The 25,167-nt window shown below is 38.0% G+C and overlaps 1 protein-coding gene across 3 annotated transcripts in view; it reads left to right on the top strand.

Annotated features, from left to right (window-relative positions):
• Positions 1 to 25,167, top strand: part of LOC127442319 (capping protein, Arp2/3 and myosin-I linker protein 3-like) — a 105,912-nt gene that overhangs the window by 11,463 nt on the left and 69,282 nt on the right. For 2 of the 3 annotated variants that reach the window (XM_051700243.1, XM_051700245.1), the window contains exons 2-11: positions 508 to 602; positions 17,715 to 17,765; positions 17,867 to 17,926; positions 18,037 to 18,158; positions 19,383 to 19,477; positions 20,330 to 20,400; positions 20,562 to 20,635; positions 23,228 to 23,303; positions 24,739 to 24,827; positions 25,061 to 25,155. In XM_051700243.1, coding sequence (XP_051556203.1) covers positions 508 to 602; positions 17,715 to 17,765; positions 17,867 to 17,926; positions 18,037 to 18,158; positions 19,383 to 19,477; positions 20,330 to 20,400; positions 20,562 to 20,635; positions 23,228 to 23,303; positions 24,739 to 24,827; positions 25,061 to 25,155 — 828 coding nt within the window. Of the gene's footprint in view, positions 1 to 507; positions 603 to 17,714; positions 17,766 to 17,866; positions 17,927 to 18,036; positions 18,159 to 19,382; positions 19,478 to 20,329; positions 20,401 to 20,561; positions 20,645 to 23,227; positions 23,304 to 24,738; positions 24,828 to 25,060; positions 25,156 to 25,167 lie in introns of all 3 variants that reach the window. The other variant, XM_051700244.1, reaches the window with a different exon arrangement.

Below are 25,167 nucleotides of genomic sequence, written 5' to 3' on the forward strand. Positions count from 1 at the left end.
TATAAATTAAACCTGGAAATAAAGTTCTAGGATTTTGCAGATGCGATTCACCGAAAAGGGCTCAATAGTCAGCATGTGATGTGCGAATGGCTTGCGCGCGCAGTGCGAGTCTCGTCATACTTTAATAGTGTTTAGGGCACAGCTATTGACCAGGAAAATAAAAAGTGGCACTCCATGTCAAAAAGGTTGCCGACCCCTGTTCTAGGAATTAGATCGGAGTTGTCATACAAGTGTGAAGCCAAACAAAAAGTATTATGTTTCTTTTTTATTTTATTCATTTGCTGTGAAGGACATCTTGAGCTGCTTTTTATTTCTGTGTTGCTTTTCTCTTTAGATATACAGTAAACACACACAGAGAGACCTCCTACACAAGTAAAGTCAAGGTGTAAAAATAAAACATATGGGTGTAATGCAGTCTTTTTATAACCCTGTGTGCAATGAGAATATCCTTGTGCGTCTGTGAGAGTGCTTCTCAGGCTGTTAATGCATTGTCTTTCTATTTTGCAGAGAGCATCAGACGTTATATCGACAAAACATCAATCAAGCTTGTGAAAGCTATCAAGGTGGAGAACAAAAGTGGCAAATCAGAAGATCGGATTCTGGTAAGGCATCCACTACCTCATGTATGTCCTTAAAGCGATAATTCACCCAAAAATGAAAGTCCTGTCATCATTTACTCACCCTCATATAGTTCCAAAATCCCTGTGACATTCTTTCTTATGTGGAACACAAAAGGAGAGATTTTCAAAGCTGCTCTATTCCATGCAATGAAACTGAATGGTTACCATGGCTGTGAAGCAATATTTTTAGTGAATAACGACTTAAATTTCTGTCTGTTCCTCACACATCATATTGCTTCAGAAGACTTGGAATATAGTGCATGAGTCATATGGACTACATTTATGGTGCGTGGTCCCCTGGTCCCCATCCACTTTCATTATTTGGAAAAGAGCAGTTTGGACATTCTGTTAAATATCTTATCAACAAAATCATACGGGTTTGGAATGATGTAAGGTTAAGAAAACAACAATAGTCTATTTTCACTTTTTTTGCGAACTATCCCTTTAAAAGAACATCAGCATTGTGTGCCTGTGTACATCCAGCCTCTGCATTTATTTTGTGCTTTTATTATGCAGCAATAACAAAACAATGAGCCTAAGGCTTTAACCTTTCCTCCTCTGTAATGGTTTGCACAGTGTTTACTGCCTGCTGGTCGAGTTGTTTTCGCCAAGTCCATTTGGAGAATGGGCAATAGAATCAATGATAAAAGCAGTGCAAGTGTGATGGTGCACACACACACACACACACACACACACACACAAACAGAAATCTTTGGAGACCAGTCCCCTGCTGAGCTGTGAGTATTACTGTGGCCACTGAGTCTCAGTTTCGGTGGGGCTGACCCTGTGCGACAGACTCTGGAGGGAGTGTGTGAGATGGAAGACGGTTGAAGCAAAGGTGGCATAAGAATGCCGGTGTGTGTGTGTGTCACTCTAAGACCATTGAAAGTAGCCGAAGACTTGAAATGGCAGGGTCTGGAGCCACAAAAGCTCAATTAATCATCCAGATCTGTTTCACACACACACACACTCACACCATTAAAAGAGAGTGAGGGATGTGACGGAGGTGAGGTATCAGACTCAATCCCTGCTTATATCTTTTCGATAATTAAAGTAAATTAGGACTAGAATTAAAATGATGTTCTTGCAAAAAGTTTAGATTAGAACCCAGATGAAGAGTTTAATGATAACCAAGGCATAACAAGGAACACAATTACACAAACAAAGCTTGACAAGGAACATGAGTCAACACTGGGGTATGTATACACAGACTGACGGGAAAATTAGACAAATTAACAAGACACACCTGGGAGACAACCAACATTTAAAACAGGAAACACAAACACAGGAGATCACTTAATAAAAAAAAATAAAAAAAAAAGCACCATTAAAGTATCAAAAAAGTAGTCCATATGACTTGTGAGTTATATTCCAAGTCTTCTGAAGCCACAAAGTAGCAATTGTATGAGGAACAGATCGAAATGTAAGTCAGATTTTGAAAATCTTAACATCCGCTCAAGCTCTTTTTGGCGAGTTTACTGAAGTTAATGAGAGAAGTTGCAATATCTGATTCATTAAATATTTTTGTCTGAGCTTTTCAATGAATCAGTTCAGTTCGATCCAGTCCACAAAACCAGTCTGTGGTGGTGGGGTCGTGGTCGAGTGCCAGTTTGTGAATGGAGAGCGAGTTCGGGAGACGAGAGCGGTAAGGATTATCACTTTTGGGAAATTATCTCTGACAGCTGTTTTGTGTTACAGTGAGGGCTGGAGGGAGATAAAGGGTGCAGCTAGAGCTGCAGTGGAGGGAGAGAGAGAGGAACCAGAGTCCCAAGATGACACTGTGTATGTGTTAAACAAGACTTATTGTTGCGTTTATCATTGAGCTACAGAGTGTTTCTTTTGTTGGTGTGCACGCTGGAAAAGAGCGAAAATAAACAACGCTAAAGAGTGTGAGTTGGTTCCCGCTTCTTTATTTTGCCCTCGAAACTGACCTGAGACCTGTCACACAGTCTAAAATGATTTGTTCACAAATTGGACTGATCTGGTTCTCAAGTTCAACTCATTGTCTCAAAGATCTGATCACAGTGGTTAATAGCCCACTGGAGGGGAAGATTATCAAATTTTGGTCTGTAACCTAAAATTATAGTCCACGAGCACACAAGTTGTATGGATAACTTTCATGACAATTTTATTGTGCTTTTTTGTCATTTTGAAGCTTGAAGCAGCCCCAGTCCTCATTCACTTTCATTATAAGAACAAGGGTGACCAGTATAGTCTTCAAGATCTCCTTTTTGTGTTCCACAAAAGAAAGTACCCCCCCGTGTCTCTCTTCCTCTTTCTGACTCTGTCCATTTATATTAGTGTCTTCACCCCTCCCCCTCTCCACACTCTTGTCTCTCTTTTAGACATCTCTTTCTCTCTCTCCCTCTCTCATTTTTCTGTATCATTCTTCACATTTCACGCTCCATACAGTCCTGCGTTTTAGTTCTGTCAAGTGTGTATTTTCGGTAGTCTAATGTGCTTATGATTGTGGATGTTTAGGCATGGATCGCTTAAGACCTAAACAAATTTAAATGTAGATTCAACACAATAATGAGAGCTTGCGGGCAAAAACACACTTATACAAACACACACGCACACACACCCTCAGTGCTTTATGTATGTGTAGAGATCACTCTTGGTCTGTCAGTCTTTGCTCCTCTACCCCAAGGGTCTTTATTTATGTGTTTGTGTGTGTGTGCTGGTATGCCAACTGTACCAATCACTAACACACCCTTACACATCTGCACATCCATTAAAATTGACAGGGTTATTATAATTTTGAATTTAGTTTTTATTTCTATTTAATTTTCAACCTGTCCTTTTAAATTTACTTTAGGTGGCCATCTTTTCATATATATATATATATATATATAGATATATAGATAGATAGATAGATAGATAGGTGTTTTTAATGTCAGCTTTAAATTTCTCAGGGCCGTCTAGTGCTATTGCTATCTATAATTTTCAGCAACTTAATGAGGTCATGTTATGCCTTTTTTATTATTTTAATAAGTTCCTTGAGGTTCACTTATAATATAGCAGAGATTTTTGCACTAAAAACAGTCATATATTTGTAAAAAAACGAAAATAATTTTCCATCCTCATTCTGACCCTTTGTCAGAAATGCTTGGGTTTGGTGCTGCTTCTCTTTTAAGTCTTGACAGTAAACGCCCACTGTTATGATTGACTCTGCTCTTGACTGACCTGCTCGCTCTACTTGCCACCTCACTACTCACCACTACTGGGTGGGCTACGGAAGTGATAAGGTAAAGTAGGTGTTGATATGTTGTTGTGGAGGCGATCAGATGCAAATGTCTTCCACAGTATGACATCACAAAGGGGAGGAAGCAGAGAATGAGTCGTTATGGCAGCTTGGTTTCAACAAATGCTCTTCTTACAGTGAGGAAGTTTTGAGATCTGAAACTTACAGTATCTTTTTATAGTACAATGACCTCATGTCAAAATAAGAAGGAAAATGTTATTCTTCATGTCATGATCCCTTTAAAGACGTTGAGTTTAAGGTGGGATTCAAATGTCATAATTTACTGTGAATCAAAAACTAAAATTTGTTCATTTTTATTTTATTTCAATTAGTTTTGCAGCTATGGAAATGTATTCACATCCATCAACCAAACACACACAAACATCACTGGCCAAATACAGTTGTATAGATGCTCAAGACTTCAGTCTTTTTTTAGCACTTTGCCCTAAGGCGAAGTGCTAAAACATATCGCTCAAAACACACTCTCTCTTCTACACGTTCACTTAGAGATCACACAGCCTTGTGTGCACACAGATTTTGTGGCACCCACATCACTGCCCCCACAGCAGAGAGCGATGGTGTGATGTTGGAAGAGGGGAAGAGCATAAAAGCTGGGCTTGGTGTACAAGAAAACACCAGAGAGGCTCGGAAGAGGGGGCACTGAGAGAGAGAGAGAGAGTGGTGGGGGAGAGCAGCAGAGGAAATCAGTTGTTTTGAAGCCCCAAATGTCGCCTTTTCTTCCCCTTCAATTATTTATCCCAGTCGGTCGCTTCAGTTTTCCCTCTCTAGTAGAATAATAGGCCAATTACAGGCTGTGATCAATGCAGTGACTTCCTATGACCAAGGCTGTCCACACCACCTCACTGAGTGAGCTCACACTGTCGACTAAGCTCATCAGGGCATAGAAGTGACCTTAAGCCCAGCGCACACTTTACGATTTTAGCCCTGATTTTGCTGTCTGAGAAACATTAAAAAAAAAAATTAAGGTAATCTTCGATTGCTTAGTGTGACATGCTCACTGACAGCTGATTAAAATAGCCTTCGCAAAGAATCTTAAATGGCAATAATTCTGAAATTGAAGAATGGGTGTGATGTCAACTAGCAACAAAATCTGGCCAAAAAGGTGTTTGGAGTTCACTGCGATGGTTCAAAACAGTCTGCCAGCGTGAACTTTCAGGAAAACTTGATACTGGCTGTTAAACACCTTCTTAAAGCCATTTCCTGCTGAAAAGACCAGCATTGCTGGTCACCAGCTTATGTTGTGTTTTGGGTGCTTGTTCCCCAGCATGGGATGCTGGTGTCCCCACCAGGCTTTAAAACTAGCTTAACCAGCTTCATCAGAAAGACCATGCTGGTCAACAAGCTTAACCAGCAAGGTTTAACTGGTAAAAAGCATGGCTATGCTGTTCCACCAGCTAGACCAGCATGGTAAGTGGCATGGGTTTCTTTTCAGCAGGGTTGGATCACATGATCGGTGGATGTGACCAGGTGCTCTACCCATTTTGACTGATTTCTTCATTCGAGATCTAATCAACATGAACACAGTGAAGTGCAGAGTTGCCAAACAAATGTCACTAATCTGTATGATCATTTGCGTAGAAACATTTTGCAAGACCATGTTGTGAAGCTTACAAAAGTCTATCAAATAAATGCATATTAAGGCCATGTATAGCATGTTAGCACCATGAATGCAGAATGTAATCACAGAGTGATTAAAACCACTTTTACTGATCTAATGTGTATTTTATTTGTAGAATGAGGCATGTAGTCCTTGATACATTTTAAATGTAATATTGGTTAATGTTTTCGTGTAGTCAGTTGACAGGACAGTGCGTGTCTTATATTTAAATATTCTTCTAAACGCCAGCCCCAGCAGACCTGGTGTCTGAATGTTCACTAACAGTATACAGTTGCTGAGCTGTTTTGGTGGTCTTTCTAACCCTGGAGTGTAGAACGAAGAAATTTGCTAGGAGTGTATTGGAGCTTTTAGCCTCCAATGACTTTCGGACAAGATCTAAAATTTTGGGTCCCAGTCCTGTAGTTGTAATGACACGTTGACTCAGAAGCTTGAGATGAACCCAGATGCGGGAGTTTATTACATGGGACACTGGAAAAGCAGGTAAGTATTCAGGTATGGTACACAGTCTTTGATCAGAGAACCAAGGCAGAAGGCACAAATCCTGAAGTGGTAACCTCCAAATCAACATTTGCCCAAACTGATAACTTCAGCATCAAATAGGATCACAGGGGAGTCACATACATAGGAATTGGTTAGAATATCAAAACCAAGTATTTGAGTTCTCAAAGTCACATTTCCTGACCATTCAGAGAGGTTCGTGGTATAACAGGTAAGATTCAAACAGGTATGTAGATATGCAGTAAACTCAGATTTCACAAAGTCACTTATCTTGCGCGTCTGGAGCAGATCATAGATAAACAGGTGAGATTAGCCCAGGTGAGTGGAAATGCCGTATTCTCAGAATCATTTGTTGTGTATATCCAGAACAGTTCATTGACAAACAGGGGAGGTTAAACACAGGTGAGTATGCCGTATTCACAGAATTCTCAGAGTAACTTATCTTATATCTCCAGAACAGGTCGCTGACAAAGTAAAAGTGCAAGTCTTAAAGAGGTGATAATAAGCTGCAGGTGCATGTGATTAAAACTTGGGTGAGTGAGAGGGGTGACTGATGATGAGGGAGAGGGAGTCCGGTGGATACTTGACAGCAGTGTGACTGCTCTTACGATGGCTGTCTAAAGAAGAGCCAAAAAGAGTAAAAAAAATAATGATGTGTGTTTGAGATAGACAGGGAGATAGAGAGCACGACAGAGAAAGTGAGAGACGTTCAGTAAAATGGTTTAATGCTAGCTTATCTAAATGATACACAGCATAAATATATTGTTAATTAGCATTCCCCTCACATTTAATCTATTACAATTAACTTAAATTTTCTCTAAAGAATAAGCAGTTCACAAATTCTCTCTTTCGGACAGACTGCAGACACATTGACTTATTTTTTTCTTTTCCAGGCAAAGCATTGCCAACATTAGTGCGAGGGCTTGCTTAGGTTTGTGCATTACCATTGCAGTTTCAGCAATTGAAAAATGGCAGTGAGGATGTCGGAACATGACACAAATGATTGCCCTGTCTACAATTTGTGATTTTTTTAAAAAACATTTTTTTATTGTGATTATTTACTCACCCTTATTTTGCTACAAACCCGTATGCCTTATTCCATCAAATATGGCACAGGTTGGACGTCAGTAACATCAAACCTCATTGGTTCTGGCTTGTCTTGTGACTGCTGCATACTCAGCTCATCAATGATTTGATTTGAGAGTGAATAACAACTTCAATTTCGGGATGATTTTGATATTTCTATGAAAGATTCTGTATTGCCTTTAAGCATATGAGTTTTATTAGATTTGACTTGTAATCTTTATTAATATGCTGATCATTTTGCACCAGATCCTTAAATATAAAAATTAACAAGGATTATGGCCATTTGTCTTGGGGTATTGAGCTCAAAAAGTTAAACTACAAGGATTATAAATGTATCACCCAGGGAAATGAGCTCAGAAAGTATCTTAATTTGCACAACTGAAGCATTACGATAGTACAGGCAGGATAAAGTGGGAAATGTGAGATGCTTAAAGGGATAGTTCACCCAAAAATGAAAATTCTCTGATAATTTACTCACCCTCATGCCATCTGAGATGTGAATGACTTTCTTTCTTCTACAAAACACTTTTGAAGATTTGTAGAAAAAGATCCAGACACAGTAGGTCCTTAGAATGTGAGAGGATGGTGATTAGAAATTTGTTGGTCCAACAAGCACAGATAGTCAGCATAGGAGTAATCCATCCTATCTCCAGCAGTGACATTAATGTCTTCTAAAGCAAATCGATCAATTTGTGTGCGAAAAAGAATGATATTTAAGCACTTTTAAACTATAAAAGGTCGCTTCCAGTCAGGAGTTGATGAATGGCTGAATTTACCTGAGTGCTCCTGTGATGTAAGTGCGAGGCTGAGTAAATTATCAGAGAATTTTCATTTTTGGGTGAACTATCCCTTTAAGGTGAAGATGTTTAGAGGTATTGACTGTGGGGGGAATTCACTGCAGTCTGGGCGTATGTGACGCAATAGTAAAGACTGATCCACATTTTAAAGAGTGAGGGAAAGAGAGAATGAAAGAGATGGCATAAAGGTCACTAGATAGTAGATATGGTGTGATAAAAGTCCCTTAAGGTCTATTTTAATCTGTGGATTAAGACATTTCGCTGGAGGGTGGTTCCGCCTAGTGGTTAAAGACATAGACTGGTAACTGAAAGGTTGCAGGTTTAAAGCCACCACCATGTGTTCTTGAGCCAGGGGTGTGGCCACAAGGGTGGCACGGGGTGGCAGCTGCCACCCTAAAAATGAGCTTTGCCACCCCACCCAGCAACAGTCTGCCCCCTTGTCTGCCATCGACAGTCCGTCAGCCAATCACCAGTTAATCTGGAGTGCACAGCAATTCAGCTCTGATTTGTCCTTCCTTCTATCTTCCTTTATGCTGCTTTCTCACTCTTTATTCCTCTTCTTCCCTCTTAAGTTCAATGCAGTTAAGACATGGACCTACCATGGTTGTATATCCACACTGGTTCTTTCCCTTGCAGAGGCTGACAGACAAAATAAGCCAGTCTTAGGCAATGAAACCTTCGTGCATGCAGTCAGATCAGGCAGATGTGTCTGAGAAGAGGTAGAGGCATGTTTGGAGAAATCTATCACTCTTTCTGAGTCTCCTGGGTACGATGTTGATGTGTCCCCAACACTCTTTGAATTACGGGCTGCGTTTGAAGTGTCAAGCCAGATCCCTGACATCTTATGATAAATATAATCTCTCTCTCCCTTCTGCGCAAACACAAACCGCCCCTCCCTCAACACTGATGCATGCATCCTCATCTCTCTCATTCTTTGAAGTCGGCAGTGAGAGGTGGTGGTTTTTAGGGCAAGTGATCAAGGCCTCCTCAACCAGTCTGATCCCCGGGCCGAATGGTCATTGACAGCCACAGACTAAAGTCGCCCCATCTCTCTTTTTATCTCCATTCCATGATTGGCTGTCTGCAAGACTCAACAATTAGGATCTAATCTGATGTTTAGTATATCAGCGCTTGGAAATTTCACAGTTAATATCACTTTGCTTATCTGTATCACAGCCATAAATATGCATATGTAGATGCCTCATTATCAGCTGTTCCAATGGAACACGATGCAATATTGGAAATGACAAGAGCCGTCCTTAAACACATGAAAGTAAACTGACAGATGCGGTTTGCAAAGTTTGAAGTCTTTTTCAGCCAATTTTCACAAGTATTGATTTGCCATAAACATTGAAGATATTGTTGACTTTTGTATGACAAATTGCTTGTTGTGGTCCTCATTTGTAAGTTGCTTTGGATAAAAGCATCTGCTAAATGACTAAATGTAAATGCAATAGTAAGTTCATATAGTACACATAGTAGGTTCTATCCATGTATATTATAAACCATGACTTAGGATATTAAACTGTTATACTTAATTATTAATTAAACTGTGATAATTAATAATTACAGTGCAATTTATAGTCTGTAGTTTACATGTACATCTATATTGCCATAAAATGAGCTTGTATTACACAAACAAGATAGTCTTTTGATTTCAGAGAAATACAACTTTAGATATGAAAACGCTTTCCGAGTTTTGCAATAGTCCCTACATAATGCGAAATTCCTGTACGTTGTCTTCTACAACAGCAATTTATTTGTTACAAACTACAAAAACATCTCTGCAAATGAATATATCATGACAAACTTATTGAAGATTTGCACTCATATTATTTGATGAACTGTTTCAGCTTATGCACTGAGGCATCTCCTCCATTAACTTATATTCAAACAGGTCTCCTTGTTGAACATTCCAAGATGGTGGCACGGTTGACATATCCAAACCACCCAAATCTATCTACAAATGTACAGTATATCTATGTCCGTGGTGTGTCAGTATGTGTGTTGGTTAGCAGCATACATTAAAACAGTTTATCCGGCTTTGGCTTTGTTTGGAACGATTTTCGTTAACGGAGCAAAAAGAGACCAAATAAGCTGTATTGTGTCTAAAATGTAAGTTATTCTTTATTCAATTATAGTAACTGTTTATTAACTTATAAAACTGTTGTATTAAAGCAATATCACATTCATAGTCACGCTGTTGTACTGAATATACACTCTTGCTAATGTGATACATCATATTAACATTAAAGGGGTCATGTCATCAGGAATCAAATTTTCCTTGATATTTTGACATGGAAGAGGTCATTGTACTATAACAGCATACTGTAAGTTTCAGAACTCAAAAATTCCTTTCAAGCCCAAAAAGAGCATTTATTGTTTCCACACTGCAAAAATGATTCATTTTGAAATCAGCCACATGGTGATGTCACAATGTGGTGTTCATTTGAATAGCCCAACTTCCACAACATATGTAACAGTTGTGGTGAACCAGAGAGCGGTTACTATAGTTTGCTTTTAACTACAAAAAGATTGAGATGTCAAGTAAGGTCTCCAGACATTGATATGTTCCTGGTTGTGGAACAACTGCATCACTGCATAGCCTTTCGAAGGATCCCAGTGTTAGAAGAGGAGAGTAGTCTTATTCAAACAAAGTTCCTGAACCCGTCAGTGTGGGATTATATGTTTGTGGCACATTTCTTTATGGATTTTTTTTTATTATTTTATTTTTTTGAGATTCAGATTCAGGCTTTGCAAAGAAATGTATAATTGAAAGATGGAGCAGTAACAACAATATTGGACACAACAGTAATGCTGGTGAGAAAAAAATGTAATTCTCCCTTCCCAGCGAACATCCTGTATTTCCTGACACGGAATGCGTACTGAAGTGGCAAGACGAGACAGGGGAACTCCCGGGTCGACCGTCCCTTATAACGCTCTACCTACAGCTGGATACAGATTTATTAATCCTTCACATTCACAGTTTGTGTTAGTCTGGACTATTTTCACTGTTTTCAGCTTTATATAGCATTATTTTATTACCAAATATTATGCCTGATAAGTATTGAGGAGAAACAGCGTGGCAATTCTGTTCATTTTTTTTTTATTGTTATTTTCAGTAGAAACAAGTACAAATTTTATTTCACATAAACTGGAACATAAAGTTATTAATGATTGCCTGAAATGAGTTCTTTTGGGGGGGTTTAAATCGCTTGCATGTTTTCATTCTTTCATTCTTGGAAAAAAACAGTTCCATGCACATGTTATGGCTCTGCAAAGATGTTGGCCTATCGTAACTGTGGGCGCGTCTTAAAGGTGAAGTTCACAGAAACTGAGCATTTCAGACAGAGGATCAGAGGCAGGGTGTAAAAAGGTCATATAATACAACATTATTAAAGGTGAAGTACACAGAAACCTAGCATTTCAGACTTAGGGCCAGAGTGTAAAAAGGTCATAAAATTCTACATTATGACTGTTTTTTGTGAAAAAAAAAAAAAAAAGGGACTAACATTTTAAGTGAACCTAAAGGGGGAAAAGCATGGCATGACCCCATTTAAAGCTTTCTTTACAGACAATTTACAACAAAGTATTTATTAGGTTATTAATTTGCAATAAAAGTTATACAGCTAATTAAACTCCATGACACCTGTAAATTGATAAACACACTTTTTCTGGAAAACTATGTCATTTTTTTTTCAACCCATTCTAACTAAGGCTTCCAAGACAATCACAAGTCATTCTTGCAATTTCTTCAAAATCGTATCTACTGTATGAAAGCCAGCTAGACAACTTTACCTTGGTGACTTTCAAATTAGCAGAATGCACAACAATGTTCAGCACATCATGGACATAAAAACACATGAATAAGACCAATGAACATAACATAAGGCAATACAGCACTTGCCCGAAACTCAGCCACGTTTGGCTCAGTCTTTTCAGTTTTCCAATTGAAATGCTTGTTCAACAGGGCTCGGATCCGATAATGAATACTAATGTCGATATCATTATATGCTGGATGCCGTATTCTGTCTGCCGCATGAGTAATGTGTATCATAGCTTAACTGCTGCATTCATTACCATGCAATCAGCTGCAGTCCCCACCCATGCAATGTGTTAGGTAGTCTTTGATGTATTCCGATTTCTCTCTTAATTGGGGGGTACCCCTCTTCCATCCATCCATCCACAACTCGGTCAAGTCCAAACACACCAGCAGGCTTTAATAATTAATGTAGCTGTTTACATGCTGATCTTTTGTGTCTGCTTCCTTTGATAGCAATGCCTTTGATGAGTAGACAATTCTTGCTATTGCACATATTTTTTTTTCTTTCTGATATCTGTCTGTCTCTTGATTGAAGAATGTTTTTGTTGTCTCACATACCCAGACTTTTGACTTCCAACATAATTTCTGGTCCTCATTGAAGCTTATTGTGGCCAAGAACCACCCACCTAAAAAGGAAGGAATAGTTTCTTTTGTTTTTGTGTTTAGAGGCGGGGTTATCTAAAAATACATTATACCACTATAATAAACCTGTGTTAAATAATTTAATTTAAAATAGTCTCAGAAAACTGAAAACACTGAAAAATAGCTGGAACTATTTATAGACTTTGTGATCAGAATTTCTATCTGTCCAGTAGACAAGCATTGATTATTTACAAAAAAATATAAAGTATTGATATGCAGACCATACCGTTCTGGTCATGGATATCTTTTTAGCTTGCTTAAACAATACTTTGAATATCTTTCAGAGATTTGATGCTACTAACCAGGAAAACTTCCTTAAAATTGACAATTGTATCAGTGGTACCTTGCTAACACAACTTTGTTTCCAAGCGGACCGATGAAACAATCAGTCTCATGAAAGTTGTGTAAAGCCAGCCAATCAGATTTGAACTGGCAATTTCAGCCAGCGCTTACCATTTTCTTGTGCAATATGTAGAGTATCAGACAGTCACAGCTGAGGCTGAGACTAGCATTTATATATCTTATATTTATATAATATATAAGTATTCCTAACTCATTAGGGAGATTTAAAGTGGGTGACAATCTCTATAATAGTCACCTGAACAACTTAACAATGTTGTGTGCAATGTCTCTGTTGACTCTGACAAGGCATCAAGAACTTCCATTCCGTAAAAAAATGCCTAAACTTCTATGCTTCAACCTCAAGAATAGACAAGCAAAGCCTATATGAGGTCTTTATTTAGGAGAAATCTGGGATCTCCATCTCTCTGATCTTGATGGGGTGCCATTAGTAATACATTGGTGGGAGACCTTGAAGAATTGAAAGCGACAAAGCAGAAAAAGTATAGAAGAGTGAGGGAGAATAAGATAGCAGGGGTAGCCTAAGTGGGTGGGTGAGTTGCAGTAGATGATAGGCAGTAGGAAAGTTTGAGATAAGATGAAGGAAAATTTGAGTGGATACATACAAGATCAGTCGAAAAAGAGTAGAACAGTAAAATACTGTTGGAGAAAAGACAGCAGAATGAGATGGAGAGAGAGATCAGGGAATGTTTAGATAATGAGGAAACAGGGCTAAACCATAAGAATGCTTTCTGCTGGATCAGTCTGGCCGATAGTTCAGATGAGTTTAGGCCCTATCTACACCTTGTATTAACATGCGTTTTCAGTGATCGGATCACTATCGGATAGCATTTGACCGCATTAAATGACAGGGGTAAATGCACCCAAGACGCATTGTGATTGGATCGTGATCGGATAACTCAAACCACATTTGGAGGTGGTCAAGGACAGATTCTGACCACATTCAAAGAAAGTGTAAATGTAAATGCATTTTCGTTACCCATTATTTGGCGGCCACCAAAAAAAGTTCAATGAAGGAAAAACCCTGACTGTTAAAGTGGTAGAAAGCATTTGAATTATCATCAATGTTTTTAAAATTGCTAAAAGACAAATATTTTTCAATTATATCAGCCTCTAATGTAATATGCAAGTAGCGTATTCCATTTTGCGCAAGTAATTTGGATCAGATTTCTATCCGATCACAGTGGAGACACATTTGATTGCAAGGTGTAAATGCAATCCAGCTAATGAATATCCAGACACTATCCGGATTTGAAACACAAGCTAATGCAAGGTGTAAATGGGGCTTTACTTTCCCTGCCAACGTTTTCACTGGCCTCACCACAAAAAAAAAACAAAAAACAAAACAAAACAAAAAAAAAACAACTCAATGTTATTTTTAGCTATATGTTGTATATGTGTCAGAAATATAGATTTATATTTTTCATTAAATGTTACGTTTTCTTTAAAAAAAAATTTTTTACTAAATAATTTGTTGGGATTTCGACATGCAGTGCAAAACATTACTGAATTGTTTGTTACTTACAAGACTATCACAAGTCATTCTCGCTATTTCGACAAAACCAGCCATTTTGACAATGTCAGCTAGCTTGAAAATGTTACCTTTGTGACATATTTAAATCAGAATTCAGAACAACAATGTTCAAAACATCACACAAAACTAAATGTTTATGTCCACAAAGCATTAAATCACACGTGGGTCTGTCCATGTCAAATCAGATATGGCAGTTGCTGCACCGACAATTTTGTTCATAGCTTGCTTATTTTATGTTCCCTTTTTCGAGGACCTATGTCCATGCCACTTTTCAAGATTCTTCCAGGTGGTCAACATTGGCAAATGAGTGCCTAACTATAAGAAAATGATTGTACCATACTTGACAGAAATGTTAATATCTCACATTTTCATCTAGATTGGGACTTACGAATTGACAAAATTAATGAAAGCTTATGTTTTAAAATCAAAACACTTTTAATAATATACTTGGTCTTTTAATGAGCATAATTAATGGTCAATACCACCCTCTTTAGGGGCCAGTTATGAATGTGTTTGTACCCTGAGGAGACTCTGAACCTTTTGAAGGGAAGGGAATAAGTTTATGAATCCACCCATTTGTTTGGGGAGGGGGGTTGGGTGGCTGGAAATAATAAATATTTTTGGGGACTGAAGAAATTTTAGACAATTTTGCCCATAGGGCAAGTGACAGTTCCATCAGCCGGCCCAAAACTCTCTCACACTGGCCCCGAGCCATCGGGCCATGCTTACTGTTGAACCCTGGGAAGATGAAGTGATGGGAAGATGCTTTGTGCTTGAAGAGGAAAGACTTCAAAAAAGTGGTGGGGGGTGACAACAGCTGAGGTCTTAATGAAGTATGCTAATAAGGAATATAAATTATGAATGAGATTAAGAGGTTCTCCAGACTTAATCGTGTTATTTCATACACCCCTCTCCTTTTCTCCTTCCTTCTTCAAAATATAGTACAATCTTTTTCATGTTTAATCCCCTGATATCACACAAATCCTTATTCCATCTTCTCTGCACCCACTCATCTGTCTGTTATGCTGTTCTCCTCTCCTGTTCTGTCACTTTAGTACATATCTGTGTGAAATTCAAAAACAGAAGCACCCCCAGAAGCTCTGAGTAAACTGTCCCAGAATTTTGTTAAAACACTGAATCACTTTTAAAGTTCTCTTTCAAAAGCTCTTCTGTAAATGCTCTAAAAAATACATTTTCTGCATAATGCACAAGTCAAGAAGAACAAACAAGAAACTATAGAAGAAAGAAAGTCATATGGGTTTGGAATGATATGAAGCTGTGTAAATAATTACATAATTTTCATCTTTGGTTGAGCTATCCCTTTAATATAATAAACTTTAAAGTTTTTTGATGACTAGTAAGGAGAGATTCAGATTGAAATAACCAAAGATAGCTTGCTCTAGCTACTGTTTTCAGTAAACAGAAATAATTTTTAGGCTTTTTGAGAGACAAGGGAGCTGAAGCTCCCCTAATTAGGGTGCAGAATCCCCTTTATGTGCGTATCTTGCCACATCCACACTAATACATTTTTGTTTGAAAACTCCTAACGTCATCATCGTTTTCCGAAGTACAGTATGCGGTAATGGAGAGAGTTTTTTTAAATGCTCCATTTTCCGTGCTGAGTGACTCCAGCCAGGTCTCCTAAGCAACGAAATTGGCCCGGTTGCTAGGGAGGGTAGAGTCACATGGGGTAACCTCCTCGTGATCGCTATAATGTGGTTTGTTCTCGGTGGGGCGCATGGTGAATTGAGCATGGTTGCCGCGGTGGATGAAGCCTCCACACGCGCTATGTCTCCGTGGCAACGCGCTTAACAAGCCACGTGATAAGATGCGTGGGTTGACTGTCTCAGACGCGGAGGCAACTGGGATTCGTCCTCCGCCACCCGGACTGAGGCGAATCACTATGCGACCACGAGGACTTAGAGCGCATTGGGAATTGGGCATTCCAAATTGGGAGAAAAAGGGGAAAAATTCCCCCCCCCCCCAAAAAAAAAACCGCTCCATTTTCATCAGAGGAAAACGTAATTCTTGCGTTGAGAGGCATAATCATACCAAGATCAATGGGTTTTCAAAAAATAACATACAGTATTAGTGTGGACTTTCACTTTATTTATGGTGAAATCAACCTCTGCACTGTAAACTCTAATGCTCAAAGCAATTAATTGTATTGAGTAGGGGAAATTAAAGCATACACATTAGTTAAAATAAATTAACCTTGATAAGTATTTAGAACGTTCTCTTTCTTTTAAAGTTCAAGTTCTTTCATTTTAAGTAACCTGAATTGTTTTATTGTTTTGAATTTAATGAACTTGTCTCTTTACATTTACATAAACTTAAATTTTCCAGTTAAACTTAAAGAAGTTCAGTAGCCTCTTAATCAACGCTACCAATGTTGCAAGGGGAGAGTAGATGCAGAGACTATTGGGCATTTTTGTCATCCAGCTCTGTAGATTTGCATTGAAAAGAGTTGGTGATACAAAACATTTCACCAAAATGCTTCTGTTTGCTCTAAAAATGATGTAGGCTATTGGGCATTCCCTGTTCCTCTTTTTTTCAATGAAATAAATTGACAAAACTGTGCTTTTTACATGTGCTTTGCACACACAAAAAAAATTGCTTTCACTATTGTCAGTTTTATTGAATCATCATCCCTTGTTCATATTACTGAAACAATTCATATAACCAAGTGAATTTAAATTAACTTTTGCTTTTAAGGGCCTGCTTTTAAGCTTTATTTAATCTATTTGTGTTGGGACAACATGAATATTTTTTGTTTGGTTAACTGAAACTGGGCAGGGGATTTCTAATTCCCTGCATGCTTTGCATGGCACTCGATAGGGAGAGTAAATGTTATAATTAAGTCTTATATAATGTGTCTTTGTGCAAGATGAATGTAAATGGGAAGATTTGTTAGTGTTTCATGTTTTATTATGTTGAGATTTAGAAGAATTTCTAAAATGTTGGGTTTTTGGGGGTTACCATTATGGTGAATAATGGAGCTTAAGCTTAGTTTGAGGACTGGTACAAGTTAAGAAAGGTCTGTATTGCTTTAGTCATTGAGCAATTGCTATGCTAATCAAAGCATAGTTTTCCAATTAGCATGCATTCAGTATGCTTGCTTTCACTGTACTAGCTATTTTATAATGGAAAAAGATATTAGTTTAAGTTAATTTAATGTGCAATTTAGTTTTTAAATTGAGATTACATGGTAATTTTATTTGAAAAAACTCATTTTGAAACACTGACCATGACTGAATCAAGTTCAGCCTAATAGTTTAATTTTAAGGTAAATGCCATCAAAATGTATGAATTAACTTATTTAATATTTCAAGTTAAGAGCAATTAACATGCATGTACAGAACAAAACCAAAATCTAACATTTCTACTAACCTAAACTTGGAGTTTATTAACTCAAAAAATTTGATGTAACTGATTACTTATTGGGGTTTACAGTGTGTTTTTTTATTTCAGGTTCTGGCAACATGGCGGTTGTACCTCATGTTCCCGAAGATACCAACAAAGGTACGGTAAGCAATTACACACCACATGTCTGCTCTGTCTCAAACCACTGCAGTAATCTGATTTTACATGACTTATGTTACATGATGCACATATTGCCTTAGGTGGAACAAACATTCAACTTCCTGGAGATTCGGGCAATGAACACCCACCCAGATAATCAGGTACGAGAACAGTGCTTGCAGGGCTCCGCTCTTTTAGCTACATTTTTCCACTTCATTTTTACTGGCTCTCCACCGTTTTGCTTCTCTAAAGTGTGTTCTTTCCTACACAGGTTGTCATAGAAACAGACAAGTCCACATATTCCCTGAGGCTACAATCTAATGACCACCTGGATCAGCTGATTAGCCAAATCAACTTTGCGCTCTCTCGTATCTTCAACAACTCCATCTACACGTAAGTGTGTGGGGCTGGTGTGAGGTATAGAATATTCACAATATATTTGTGAATAATGTTGCTGGTGATATAAACTTGAGCAACACCAAGAATCACAATGATTTTAAAGCACTTTTTATTTCGCCAATAAGTTTACTAAAGAGAGTGGCATTAGATTTGTTTTGTGATCCTTGCTTGTCCTGTGACTAATATACCAGTATGTTAGCATTAAGGGTTTGGGTTAAATTAAGGGTGATTGAAACTACAGATTAGATCTCTCTAATCCTCAAATTTGGGAATAACTACTGTTTCCAATGTCCAATGAATAAGACGTTTAGGAGATGCTCTACAGGAATAGGGTTAGAGTTAGGTTTAGTGATAGAGTTGGTTAAGTTCAATTCATTTCCGTGAATCATATAAAACTGTCCATTTCAGTTAATTGCTTCATAACTCTGATTTAATGATTTGTTTGCTTCATCTCAAATATATTCACTGTCCCTGTGTGGCATTTCACATGTTTTAAAAAGTTTTATTAAAAAATATACTGTATGTATGTAAATACTGCTGTTTTTTTTTTAAAAGCAACTGCAGAGGAAATGTTTAAATATTGAGGTATGGTACCTGTGGGCCTGCAGCAGTCTGTTGTCTTACAAAGGCAAAACACTGTAACTGTACACATTATGTCAAAATTAATTGATGACTGAAATCAGGTCTGTTAGACTATGATCTGTCCTCTGACAAATGGGTTTACCTCAACTATGCTCAGATTCAGAAAATAAACAGTTGCAGTAAACTGCAAACTCCACACTAAAACCTGTAAAATATCTGTAATTTTACCTGTTCAGTGTCAGCACAGTTACTGCATTTAGCTTTTGTATGGCAGTGTATTTCCAGCACAGGTTATCTTAACAGAGGTTGAAATCTAAAGTCATCATTGAACTGGATCATGTATTGCTAGTGTATTTTTTTCTGTGTAATTTATAATGCTGTCTATAGGAACCAGTATCTGCTAGAGCAGCAGGGGTGTGAGGCACTGCTGAGCAGTTAATTGAGAGATTTTCTCAATTTCAGATGAGGAGGAGATTAGCGCAATGCATAATAGTCCTCTTTTTCACTCTCTCTCTTGCTTTCATTCCTGTTTTAGCTGTTTGGCCAGGTGTTCACATGCTGGGTCAGAATATCTGAGATACTGATGTATTACAAATTTCTCTCTCGCTTGTTCTCCCCCTCCCTCCTTTTTCTCAGACCCTCTATATTTAATGCAGATGGAGAAATTACAGATGGAAGTCGGAAAATCTCTCCAAGCTCTGAGAGTTCGGTGGAGAACCAAAGGGCATGTGGTGAGAGATATATAGCTAGACTCACATAGTCCATACTTTACATAAACAAATAAGCTCATAATTTTTTCATAATGCACCAGAAATTGAACTCTCATGATGTTTATTTTTCCTCCTTTGCCCCATTGCTGTCTTTATATAGAATGTTTTGACATATATCACTGAAAAAAAAAGAAAAGCAAAAAAGAAAAGGACCATTGTGTGTTAGCTTATCAGAAAACTTGACTGCTGCTCTCTGCCAATGCCGTGATTTTGGGGCGGAACTACCTGTTTGTCCAACGAATGGAACAAGAGTTGGGATCAATGGGAAACCTCTTTGGTTCCTAGTTGCTCAGAAATCACTTATACAGTAGTACAGTTCCACAAAGAACATTTTATTCTATAGTTCTTTAGAAAGCCATCTACCTAGCAGTGCTTCAAATAACCCAGAAACCAAAGCCACCATAGATGCTGTTATTCAGATTAGTGGTTGATCACAATGGTTTATTCAGTGACCAAGTCTTAAAATGTAACGTTTAGTCCCCCCAAAACATCAATGTTTGGTTAGATCCTTGCCAGAAGCCAACATGGTTATCTGAAGAACCTACAATGTAACATCAAGAACTTTTTTTTAATCTCCAAAGAATCTTATGGTTACTCAGGAATCCTATACAGTAAAAAAAATTGTTCTTATTAAGAAGGAAATACTTTGTTGAACTAAGGTGCTGCAAATTACCTTTGCTTTAATTGAGTGTAGGTAGGGCCGTTTATTATTATTAGGCATATTGTCAGACGTTGGATGGATCTGCTTAATTTTGATGAAGAATTTGCGTCTGATTTGTCTGTATTTTTATCTTCTCTCTCATTCTCTTTTAGGGGGTTTCTCAGAGACCTATGCAGCTCTGTGTGACTACAATGGCATCACCTGTAAAGAGGAAGTGCAGTGGGTAAGAGGTTTTATTGACCACATAAACAACCTCAATGCCTTCAAGAGCGGGCCTTTTTCTGTATTGCATGTGTCATTGCCATTACTGCACTCTAAGTATGTTGTCTTCCTCTTTCTCTGTCTCACTTCCTTCCTCTATATCTTTTGCTCCCTGTCTCTCAGGATGTGGACACCATTTATCATTCACAGGACAACAGACAGTTTAACCTGCTGGACTTCAGTCACCTGGAAAGCGGGTACCCAGAGTACACACATTTACCTCTCCCATATTGAAAAATCCAGCTAAGACCAGCATGAATTTTCATGCTGGTCCATGTAGGTTTATGCAGGTTTGGTCCTGATTTTATTGGTGGACCTGTATAGGCATGTTCTTCACCAGCAAAACTTAGATGATGAAGCTGGTTGACCAAGAGAATTTTGCTGGTTGGCCTAGTTAAAAATCCCAGTAGGGACACCAACCCACCAGCATCCCATAGTTGAAATACCAGACCAGCATCGGAAAACACAACATACTGTATGTTTGTGTTGTTTTAGCAGGGTCATCTTGATGTTACTGTTCTTTGTCTGCAATGAAGAAGCACCTACAATTAGCCATCACTCTCATTGCCATTTCTACATCACACAGATCGGTAGTTTAATGGCTTCTTCATTTTCAAAGGATTAATCTAATCAAGCCTCTTTGCTTTGTTAATTGCTTCATATTGATTGGGATTTGAATAATTGATGTAGACAATCTGATGTGAGCCACTGCTTTGAATACTGTATGTGCTGAATTGCCACAGTGATAACACAGTAATGCTGACTTCCTGCCTGGTGGGTCTCACACTCATGTCTTTTACATCTGACCAATCGGTGTCAAGTTGTCTGATCCTAGATCAGATTGTGCATTTTCTGCTAATGTTTGAGTCTAAAGTCTAGTTCATGACTCTCTTCCTGTTGAAACAGGATTACTGCTAAGCTGGTACAGACAGTATACATGACCTGTGGAAATCAACGTCAGCTCTTCATGTCTCAGCCACACAACTCATGCCCTGCTGCCTTTGAACACATAAAAAAGGAAATGCACTTAATATTTATACTCTGACTCTGAGAAACGATACGGTTCATTGAGCACTTTGCTCTAGGGCAATTTCAGTTATCTGCAGAAAAAGGATTTTTTCCAGCAGTCTCATTTGATGAAACTCTAATAGGTGTGTGGCTGTATGTAGATCTTGTGTGCATTTTTACATTTATGAGTTTTAGCAAACTCTTTAATGATGACATTAAGTGACTTACAGAGCATCAAGATTTTTTTATCAGTATGTGTGTGAAACCATGACCTTGGTATTGCTCTACCAGATGAGCTACAGAAACCGAATTTTAATTTTAAAATTGCAATTTGCACTTGGAATTTTGAATTTTAAAACCGATGCCTGTATATTTTACGGTGCATTACCGTCATTTATTTTATTAAATAATAAACTTGATATATTAACCTTCTGAAACTGTAAAAATCTGCTTTTCTTTTTATAATGTATTGTTAATCACTGTAGTAATTACAAAAGGGTATATGATGACATGAAGTTCATCAATAGAGGCCCTTCCAGGAGCAATGACTAATAAACATGTAGAGACAGTGCTCAGTATCACTCACATAAACACTTAACACCATCAGGGTAACACATGTGAAATTAAAACAATGTAATAAACTACATCAAATATAACACAGAACACCCCAAAGTACATAACTGATATTAAAAATAAGAAGAAACATAACTATTCCCATAAAATATAATGAAATGAACTGGGTCACGCAGGGAATTCTGGGAATGCCCGATTGTTTTTTACTGTAATTTTAACACTAATTTACCTTAAAAAGTACATGTACTCTCTTGTTAAACATAATATAAATTTTTACTGTTAATTATACAAAAAATCATACTTTTTACATAAAAATATATATATATATATATATATATGTACAAAATTTTACCGTAAAACTACATGTATTGTCTTTTCAAATATATTCCAATTTTTTACCGTATATTTTAAGGTAACTACCCGTTAACCAATTAACTTTTTTTTACTGTAGCATTTTTACAGTCTTTTACCATTAAAATTAAGATTTTTTTTTACAGTGTGTCTCAGTGGTCCAAGAGTCAACAACATTAACATCAACGAATAAGCTTTATCCTGCAGAACACTTCAACTGGCATTGTTTCATAGTATTTCACTGACAGGGGCACTTAGATATTACTGACTACAGATCCTGCAGCTGTCTTGAGGAGCTTATGGCATTGATTTGTTCCATTAGAACATCTTGAGAGGGAGAAAGATGAACGGGAGAGGTAAAGAGACTCTCATTTAGGAGAGAGCAGCTGAGTACACACTGCCTTTAGCCTAACTATACGGTCCAAACAGAGGGATGATGAAGCCGCAAATGAGAACAAAGCCATCAGCCGTACTCTAATGGAGAAAGCCTCTGTCTTTCTTTCTATCCATCGCCAGTGAATGCAGTAAGGTCTGTTCTGTGTACTGGGTAAAAAGGGTTGAGGCTCAGGGCCAAGATTAAAAGCTGTATCATAGACACATTGCACTGAGTAATCCACTGACCTGGCATCAGTTTTCTCATTGATCCACACTGTCCTTTTCTCTTCCTCTCTTGGCTTTCCTCTCAGGGAGCATTTTACTGCTGAATCTGTCATTTTTCTTGAATAATAACATCTCTATTTTAGTCTTAGGAGATCATGTAATCTTATGAGGAATGTGAGAACATCGCTGGTTATTGCAGTACTTCTGTGATACAGTCTGTTTTGATTTGGTCTTTTCTGTGTCTCTTTTTGTTACAGGGACCTTGCAGTGATTGTGGCTGCCATGGCTTATAACTCATGGTTCACCAAACTTTATTGCAAAGACTTGCGCATTGTAAATATTTTTACACCCCTCTTCCTCTTTGCTGTGTCCTAGTACTGTTTGGTGGAGTACAATTGTAGTTTTTCTGTTGGTTCACTCTTGATGTCTGTCTCACTTACAGAACAGCACCTAGAATTACCATGTTTTTTATTATATATTTTTTTTAATATAGTTCAATGGCAATACCATGCTTTTTTGGACATGGTGGCATAGTATACTTTGAAGTATCTAGGAATACCATATAAATACTATGGTACAGTGGGGACCAAATTTTTTAGGTCAAAAATTTGAGGGGAAATTTGAATTGTAAAATTTACACGAATTTCATAATTTTTTGATTTTGATGTCCCCCTTTTGCTTCAGTGACAGCATGCACTCAAGCTGGCATGGAATCCACAACCTGATAATTCATCTTATTCCAGCATGTCCAAGTTTTTAAAGAGCATCTTGTCTATTGACCTCATTGGGAAAACTAAGGTTGCTGCTGGAAGTGGTATTAGGGAGTCCAGCAGGGGGTGCTCACCTTGCGGTCTGTGTGGGTCCTAATGCCCCAGTATAGTGACGGGGACACTATACTGTAAAAAAAAAAAAAAAGCACTGTCTTTCGGATGAGACGTTAAACCGAGGTCCTGACTCTCTGTGGTCATTATAAATCCCAGGGCACTTCTCATAAAGAGCAGGGGTGTAACCCCGGTGTCCTGGCCAAATTCCCCCCTTGGCCCTTATCTATCATGGCCTCCTAATAATCTCCATTCCTGAATTGGCTACATCACTCTACTCTCTCCTCTCCACCAATAGCTAGTGTGTGGTGGGCGTTCTGGTGCACTATGGCTGCCGTCGCATCATCCAGGTGGATGCTGCACACTGGTGGTGGTTGAGGAGATTCCCCCTATACTATGTAAAGTGCTTTGAGTGCCTAGAAAAGCGCTATATAAATGTAAGGAATTAATTAATTATTGAAGATAGATGCAAAGAAAACTGATCTTTCGAGTTAACATGGTCAATATGTTTAATGACATATACACTAGAAATAGTGCAGAATCTTAAATATTTCTTAATGTTTTTGTCATAATGTTTTTTTTTTATTTTATTTTTTTTATCCTTTTATTTATTTCCTTATTTAAATTAGATTTTGCATTCCAAATTTCCAGTGTGCACTTTTGAACCCCACTCTTTATGAATGTGGTAATCATACAGTGTATATGTAAGAGTACCATGGTATTACCATCTGACACCATCACTGAACCATTGTACCACCATATTACTGTTTTGTAAGGGCTGTGTGGCCACATGTTTCTTAGATCCATTGTCTTTCTGATATCTGGTGTTAGACTGTCTATGTGCATGAGATTAAAGTTATTATGTTGGGTCTTACTTTAGAATTTAATTCCAGTGCATTTCTTTTTTCTCTCTCACACACACACTCATTCGCTGTCTCTCTGCACAGAGTTCAGAGGTCGTGGAGCAGATTTTGCACACTGTCAGTAAATCCAGCAGTTTGGAGGAGCTCACATTGGAAAACGCAGGCCTTAAAGCGTAAGTTATAAATCTCTCTACTTTTCTCTTTTTGTTATACATCACTCTGACACTTTATTCTCTTTCTTTTCATCTAAAAGTTTGTTTCATGTTCAGTCAGTGTCATTTTTTCTTTATGCTGTACCTGGTCTTATTCCCCTGCTATATCTTTGCCTCCATATTTCATCCCTGCCCCAGAGTCCAGTGCTTCTTATTGCAGTTCCGTTTCTACTCACTCTGTTTCTGTCATTTAGAGATTTCCCACAGAAAATGGCCACTGCCCTGTCAGAAAACCCAGCATCAGTCATACACTCTATTAACCTGGCCCACAATACACTGGACAACCAAGGTACATGCATCA

The sequence above is a fragment of the Myxocyprinus asiaticus genome, chromosome 6 (genome assembly GCF_019703515.2).
Source record: "Myxocyprinus asiaticus isolate MX2 ecotype Aquarium Trade chromosome 6, UBuf_Myxa_2, whole genome shotgun sequence".
Classification (NCBI taxonomy): domain Eukaryota; kingdom Metazoa; phylum Chordata; class Actinopteri; order Cypriniformes; family Catostomidae; genus Myxocyprinus; species Myxocyprinus asiaticus.